This window comes from Helianthus annuus, chromosome 5, assembly GCF_002127325.2.
Source record: "Helianthus annuus cultivar XRQ/B chromosome 5, HanXRQr2.0-SUNRISE, whole genome shotgun sequence".
NCBI classification, from domain to species: Eukaryota; Viridiplantae; Streptophyta; class Magnoliopsida; order Asterales; family Asteraceae; genus Helianthus; species Helianthus annuus.
Window position 1 is genome coordinate 159051862 of NC_035437.2, and position 7657 is coordinate 159059518.

A 7657-nucleotide genomic window follows, 5' to 3' on the forward strand; every position below is an offset into this window, starting at 1 on the left:
TCAACACAGACAAACCCGGACTGCTGGGGCAAGTGACACGATTGTTACAGCAAACGCGATGAAAGTAACACATGCCATGATGTCTAACACAGTGGGTGTGTCTGTAACCATTTCCGATGCAACGACCACTGCTGGAAACCCGGTTTTGCTTGGACATTATTGCTTGATAATGGAACTGCTTTAAATTATACATCTTAATGTGCTTATGCTGCTTTCTTATTTGGGCGTTTTGTGGTTTTAGCTTGCTGTTCACTTCGAAGATATGCTAACCAAATTCCTGTCGTGTTTCACACAACCATGCATATCGGAAAAGACGGAGCATAACTGGTGCTTATCCAGCCTTCATAGTTCATATTATTGTACATTTCCCTATAAAAAATATGAAACAGTTTTCCTTATTCTGCTCACATTGTTTTTCTACCCAGTTCGTCGGCGAACAGTGCTACTGTTTGCTGAGCTGCTCGGCCTCACAAGGTATGCCCAAAGTAGGCCAAAATTGTTTCAGTTCTTGATTTTTAGCTTTTGATCATATCATTTTCTGGTCCCCTTTCAGATTAGTTCATCTAATATGGGTTGACTTTGGTTTAATAATTCTTGAATATTTAGGCCAACGGCGGTCACGGTTTAGAGTTTGATGAAATATATAATACACTATGTATTGTCAATGGCGGTCACGGTTTATGGCGAATTCTGTTGAACGGTTGAATAAAAGCGGTCCGTTTTTTGAGGACTTTACTGAACTCGGCTACTGATTTATTTGTTGCTGGAGTTGTTGTTTGCATCTGCTATAGCTGATTACTATCAGGTACTTTAAAATAATGCCTAAGTTTATTTTCCGTATAATACAGAAGACAACCAAAGCTAATTGAATTACTGAGATATCTTGCTAACTCATCCATTTTATTTAACCCTATAGCTTTATGCATATCTAGACTTCTCATATTCAGTTTCCATAACATCAAAATAACCTGGACCGATCAATTATTAACCCTTTTACTACTCAAATGATTGCCATTTAAGACAGACCGGTAATCAGTTGAGAGGTCACATAATAATTACTAACAAATCAAGGAACTATAGAAATAAAAGATATTAATTTCATGACATCGTTAACTATTCCATAACGGTTTTGATTAAATTTTCATTCAAATCAAAACTGCCGCAGGTGATCCGAAGAGCCTACGTATCATGTGACTATAAATACATGGCTACATTCAACCATGAACCCTTTCATGCTGCAACCGGAGACTGCATATCGCAAAACATCTGCCAAAATGAAGAAAAACACTGCTGTTGCTAATTGTTCAGAAAGTTTATCGAAGCTTGAAGACATATTACGCCATGGCCGAGAAAATAAACACCACACGGTATCACCCCTTTCTATAATTTCAACCGTTTCCCCCGTAGCCATTATTGTCCATACATAAAAGATGTTTCTTCTAATCCATGCAGAGTGCTGAGTTCAATTGTCGTGTGGTAATTAAAGGCGTACGTAATAGCGAGCAATGGTTTAGACTTATGTGTAGAGGCGGGAAATGCATGAAAGGTGTCTTTGCTGATCAAGGGGAGCTCTGGTGTGCTGGCTGTGAAAACCCAGTTATGTTCCCTCGGGCAAGGTTTGGTTTTGATATTCTATTGTTATCTTCGTTGCCAAAAGCCTTTGTACACTTTGACATCTAAAAAAAAAACTTTTAACAGGTACCATCTTGAACTTGATGTCCTAGATTCCACGGCAAGTGTAGTGATCGTGTGTTTCGATGACACTGCACAGATACTAACACACACCACTGCTCAGAATATACTCAATGTGGAATCGGGTCTCACGCATATCAACACCGTTTATTCCGAAAACATCCAGGCTAGCTTTACTCCAGTCATAATACAGAACTCTAATGATGGCATCTCAGCGCTCCCAAACTGCTTGCACTCACTGGTGGGCACCACCCGAACCATCCAAGTCGACACATCCACATATTACAATCATGGCACCTTTGAGAGCTTCAACTGCAAGCGTGTACTCCCAGACGAAACAAGTTGGCAACCTGTTAGACCTACCAGTCCTGCTCCCATTACTAGGCTGGATAAAGGGGTGATGACAATACCAACACCAGTTAAGCTCAAAGAAACGAACAGAAAGTCCATGTAAGTTTCTGTATATCCTTTTTACTTGATAAAATCACTGAACCACATAACTACATCTCCAATTGTGGTTTCTTTTTAAAAACGTCCAAAATCAAATATTATATGCTACGAACATCATATTTATTTCTTTATGCCTCGCAATACAAATGTTACTTATTAAATGGAAACCATATGAAAACAATAACAATTATATTTCTATAGTAACATTGAAAAAAAAAGGACAAACCTTATCTCATACAAAACCACAAAATGCAATGGTCGAAATTTGACCAGTCAATATACCATTTCCGCCCGAATGACCAACGTTAGTTTGGCCAGAAACATGATCCTTATAAGTGATCAGCCTATTGGAGGCCCAGCTGCAAACACAGTAACGAACTACAACATTGGACTTGATATAGGCTTCTTCGATTTAAGAATACATGCGAGCCCACCCCTATCTTCCCACATTCCGTAAGGTTGCCTTTATTTACGTCTATTACGATTAAGTTTGTAGTGGTTTTATTTAAACTTCTCTGTTCTTTTGGATATTTAGGTTTAATCATTGGGTCATGTTTTTTCTCCTATTTATACACGCCAAATAACTGTATAACATTCCCTTTCCTTCTTCCACAGCCCTACTTGTGCGGGTTTTGAATCAGATGGTTCTATGGATAGCGCTCCATGTGAAAGGTATGTTACTTAACCACCATTACATTCTATCAATTTTTTGTACAACATAATGGCGTAGGAGCTACTAATATATGTGTAATCCAAGTTAAACTTCTTCCTAATATTTCCCTTCTTTATTATACAGCCCTACTTATGAAGCTTCGTATTCAGATGGTTCCGTGGGGAGCGCACCAGGTGAAAGTGGACCGTCAACTACATAGCCATGCATGAACGCCTTAAGATTTCTTGAATTGTTGAATAAAACCGGGAACTCCATGACCTACTTTTAAGCTTTTCCCCCTGTAATGTATGTTTTAAAACTTGGCATACATGCTTACTCTTAAATGGATTACGCAACGAATTTTCCTACTCTATGCACGCCTTACTTTTTTGTGACAAGTCATGGTACATGGTATTAGCACATTTTGTATGCCTTCTCTTGCACTGTCTTTCTACTAACTATCTTTAATCCATACATAAACATTTTCCCCACCTACACAACCAAAAATACACTAACTTTTGGTCATGCCGTGCATCGCACAGGCCTGCCCTCTAGTAGTAATAACAAATATAATACTAATAATAATAATAATGACAATAATAATAATAATTATTAGGCACACGTTTTTACCAAAATGCCCTTCTCTTGATAACGAGAGTGTGGGGTGTTACAGTGCAGGTTTCCTCCTAGTGTGTGTGTGTGTTACCTTTACTAAATTATTCCAAAGAAGTTACATTTCATCACCATATCATCCTTCAAAAGAATAACCGTTTTTAATGGAAATTGATACTTTAATATTTTTTAAATTGAGCTAATATTATAGAATGACAATATTGCTTATTTTAAAATTTTTATCTTAATATTAGTCCCTACTTCAAATATATCTTTAAGTTTAGATTAGATCCTACTAAACCTTTCCACAAAATTCGCACCTCTTATTTCAAATATATCTTTAATTTATAAAGTTAATGATAATGGTATTTTTGAAATTAACCTTACCAAAAAGTTTATGAGTTGCTTTGTTATTATATTTATAATTTATAATGAAAGATATTTTTATAATTAAATTATCAAAAAAATACCTAATCTACGAACTTTTAAGAATAAAAAAAAGAAATTTCAACCAATAAAAAAACTTCATTTTACTTCATTTAATTTTTGCATTTAATATTAGTGTAAAGGTATATTGGTAAACTTATATGGATCATTAATTGGTAGTCTTCTTTTTTAATAACCACTAGTACACAATTCCTTTGTTGGTGTGATGAGTTGTTTTTTAATGATGTGGTTCCACTAAAAACCGCACCTCTAAATCTGATTTCCACCAAATTAAGATTCACCAGCACCATTTTGACTTGAGCCGCACCTTTAAAGATTAAAATAACAATTAAAAAAAGAGAAACAAAAATAAAATTTTCTTTCTCCCAAACATAAGTCACAAAAACTTGTTCCCCCCAAAATTTTCATTAGCAAAAAACCTTCTTCCCCCCAAAGTTTCTCAACACCCCTCGAAACCCTAACCTACCGGCGGCAGCCCTCTCCTCCCATTCACTAAAATTTCCCTCCCGTGTTTTTACGCCCTCGACTCAGACCCTTCACCACACCGCCGTCCCCGGCGGACGAACCCCCTCTTGCTTCTCGCTCTTTAAATCTCACATAGTAGATACGTATATGCATGTTCATCTGATCATTACAACTTCGGAGTTTTGAGTGACATAGTTGTCGGTAAATTTCCTCTTTATTTCTTTTGCCGGAAAATATCCTTTCAGGCTCTATTACCACAAATACTCACGCTTTGTCTTTGTAAGTTATTAATATTATACCTTAAGATTCATATACTTATCATTGAACCTATAGCCAATAATCTTTGGTTCACCTCATCAATTGAGCTCTATACATGATAGGGTTTTTAATTCGAATAATAGGTTGCATGTTTGGCTCAGTCTGTTCTTTTTTTAATCACGGCGTTGGATCTGTGGGCATTATGTCCTGGTAAGTGGTTTTTATTAGGTTAACTTCTAGGGTTTATCTCTCTGTGTGTTTGGTTTTAGTTGTATTTAAATTATACGTTTTTTGTTAAGGAATAGCTCTAAAGATTGATGCAATGCAGGGTTAGGTTTTTTTATGTGACAAAGGTTGGGGTCTTTTATGTACAGTTAAATAACAACAATAATCTAGTTTTATGGATTGTGAATTTGGGGCTTTGCTGACATGATTGCTTTGTTCAATCATGCACACCACATGTTTGACAATATGTCTAACAGAGATTCCATGTAGCCATGTAGAGTTTTTTTTGTTTGCTTTTGTGTTTAAGTAATTTGTAACTTTGTTACTTAACTATTGTTATGCATCAGTTTTTCATGAAACCAATCAATTTGTTGAAGTGAGTAAATAAAAAGTAGAATTCTTATCTACTAAAGAAGCAGGTGAGTTGGTTGTTTATAATTCAATTGAATTGTTATCTAATGTTGCTGCTGTCTGTCATCTATATTTTTTAATTCAAAGTACAGACATCTGTATTTGCTTGTGTAGTTGTACTGCAGGTCACAATCGAAGGGTTTGAAAGATATAAAAACAAGTTTGTGGCCGAAGACTTCAGTCTTAAAGTTAACTTTCTTTTTGGTATGATATTCTTTCATGTTCTCTAACCAGTATTTCACTTTTATATGGTGATCAAACTATTTATTCTTTTCATGATATCCTTTGCACTATGATTAGATAATTATTCAAAGTTGTACTAAAAAGTTGATTATGTTGAAGATAGTTTAGTCAAAGTTTAAAAAGAATGGTGTGTTGTATTGTAAATATATTTATTAACTGTTTTTGTTTAATATTTACTATAGGTATGTTGAAAAGAAAAAGGGGCGAAAGCAGTATTGCTTTTATGGTTGGAAACCAAGGTATGTATTATACTTTAACTTGTTAGATATATGAATTATTTGTCAATTAATTATTAATATATGTTAATAGCCAAAGGGAATGAACAGTGTTAACAACCACATAAGTACGTCATTAACACGTGTCATTGCCTCAACACCTTTGATTCCAGGTTTTGCCTCTTGTTTTTTGGGGTTTTTATTTTAGACCTAGGCTTAGGCAAGAAGAGGGACGAATACAGATGATAGCAGCGGCGATGTTGGCTTCCGGCAATGAGCACACCGGGTTAGACATTGCACGTTTCTGGTCTGTCCGATTCCTACAGACCTGAGAACGGTCCATGACTTTGGTAAGTACTCGATCACTCATTAAAAGTGCTATATTTTTGATTTACATGAAGTTTTGTATTTAATTTCGAGCATTTAATCATGTCTATTGCGATAAATTATATGTATTTTGATCTCGCCATTTTATTGAAATGTGTTTAGTTATGGAAAGAAGATGAGAAACATCCGCAATCAAAAATTGAAGAATTAGTCTTAAAATTAATGTGGGAATTGATTCACAAGGCGTTTAATGGCCCGGAATGAAATCGTTAAAAATGTCTCAAGGTTAGCCCAAATTCTATCATCTGATAGTTAGTTTATCTCCAACATCTAATTGTTATTTTATCTCCAACGGGTCAAATAAAAACCCACTTATATCTGTGTATGTAGTATATATGTGTGTAAGTGTGTGTGCGCGCGCGTGTTGATATAGAACTCGATTAAAGGTAAACGGTCAAATTCAGAAAACATACACACATAATCCCAAAGTGTATTAGCATTATTAGTTTCATATTTTTAAAGTTCTTTTTGTTAATGTCACATTATGTTTTGGTAGGCGGTATCTACGGATTGGGATGCAAGGTTTGACGAGCCCAGTTCGGGTTGCAAGGTGTATGAATCGGCTGGTTTGACAAGTTTTTGGGTTGAAAACTTTATTGGATTCATTTAGACTACACACATAATCCCAAAGTGTATTAGCATTATTAGTTTCATATTTTTAAAGTTCTTTTTGTTAATGTCACATTATGTTTTGGTAGGCGGCATCTACGGATTGGGATGCAAGGTTTGACGAGCCCAGTTCGGGTTGCAAGGTGTATGAATCGGCTGGTTTGACAAGTTTTTGGGTTGAAAACTTTATTGGATTCATTTAGAGAACATGTATATTGTGTCAAACTGTATAAGTTTGTGTTTCGTTTTTTTTTCATTCGAGAAACATGTACTTTTCGGAAACGTTTTCAATATTAGTTGAAAATTTGTTGTTGGGGGTATTTATTATGAAATATAAATGAAAAATCATGAAATTTATAAAAGGAAAAAAATATTTTTTTAATAACAGTGGTGCAGTTTAAAGATAATATGATGCGAATGTTGTTGCCAATTCGCAAGCTGCTATTGGTTCAAAGTCAATGCTGTGTGGTCCAAATTGAAATAAAAGGTGCAGCTGGTTTATAAAGTGTTGCGGTTTCCCCACCCGCACCTTCAAAAACCGGAATTAATGGTGCGCAAATTGTTGATGCGGCTTCAGCACCGCATTTTCAACTCAATTTCACCACACCTATTAACCATTTGTGTACTAGTGAACTAACTATGAGGGTGTTTGGGATTGCGTTTTCAACCTGATTATTTGATTATTGTGTTTTGAAATCGCAATAAATCTATTTTGAGTGTTTGGTAAAAAATTAATAAAAAGTGATTTTTTACGTTTTGTAGAGTTCAAAACGTGATAATCCATAAGTAGGTCACCCCTTGCTGCAGGAAAACGTGATAATCCAAAAATTGATTTTTTACGTTTTCACTTATTTATTTTTTTAGAATATATATACTTGCCAAACACTCAAATAGTTGATTATCTGATTATTGTGATATCAAACAACATAATCAAATCCAAACAATGTTGATTATCTGATTATTGTGATATCAAACAACATAATCAAATCCA

General features: G+C 35.1%; 1 protein-coding gene and 1 long non-coding RNA gene across 11 annotated transcripts; both read left to right on the forward strand.

The window, feature by feature from the left end:
- Window positions 1-1177: 1177 nt before the first annotated feature.
- LOC110943852 lies at window positions 1178-3014 on the forward strand. Its single transcript, XM_022185582.2, has 5 exons — window positions 1178-1367; window positions 1453-1616; window positions 1699-2142; window positions 2758-2814; window positions 2939-3014. Exons 1-5 carry the CDS (start codon window positions 1221-1223, stop codon window positions 3012-3014), a joined length of 888 nt encoding a protein of 295 aa, XP_022041274.1. The 5' UTR covers window positions 1178-1220.
- A 1218-nt stretch (window positions 3015-4232) lies between these two features.
- On the forward strand, window positions 4233-7018 carry LOC110941680. 10 transcript variants are annotated; one of them, XR_002594315.2, is made up of 8 exons: window positions 4233-4597; window positions 4720-4786; window positions 5149-5220; window positions 5327-5416; window positions 5638-5694; window positions 5844-6020; window positions 6160-6282; window positions 6554-7017. It is a non-coding gene; the product is annotated as an uncharacterized LOC110941680 (long non-coding RNA). The 10 variants fall into 10 exon arrangements; XR_002594312.2 differs by having other exon boundaries at window positions 5149-5416; XR_002594314.2 differs by lacking the exon at window positions 5149-5220 and having other exon boundaries at window positions 6554-7015.
- Window positions 7019-7657: the final 639 nt, after the last annotated feature.

Excerpts from the sequence above, each read along its gene's own strand:
- LOC110943852 (XM_022185582.2), top strand. The coding sequence starts at position 1,221 with ATGAACCCTTTCATGCTGCAACCGGAGACTGCATATCGCAAAACATCT. Across the intron at positions 1,617-1,698 it reads GTTATGTTCCCTCGGGCAAG|GTACCATCTTGAACTTGATG; the intron begins GTTTGGTTTTGA and ends AACTTTTAACAG. Across the intron at positions 2,815-2,938 it reads GATAGCGCTCCATGTGAAAG|CCCTACTTATGAAGCTTCGT; the intron begins GTATGTTACTTA and ends TTTATTATACAG.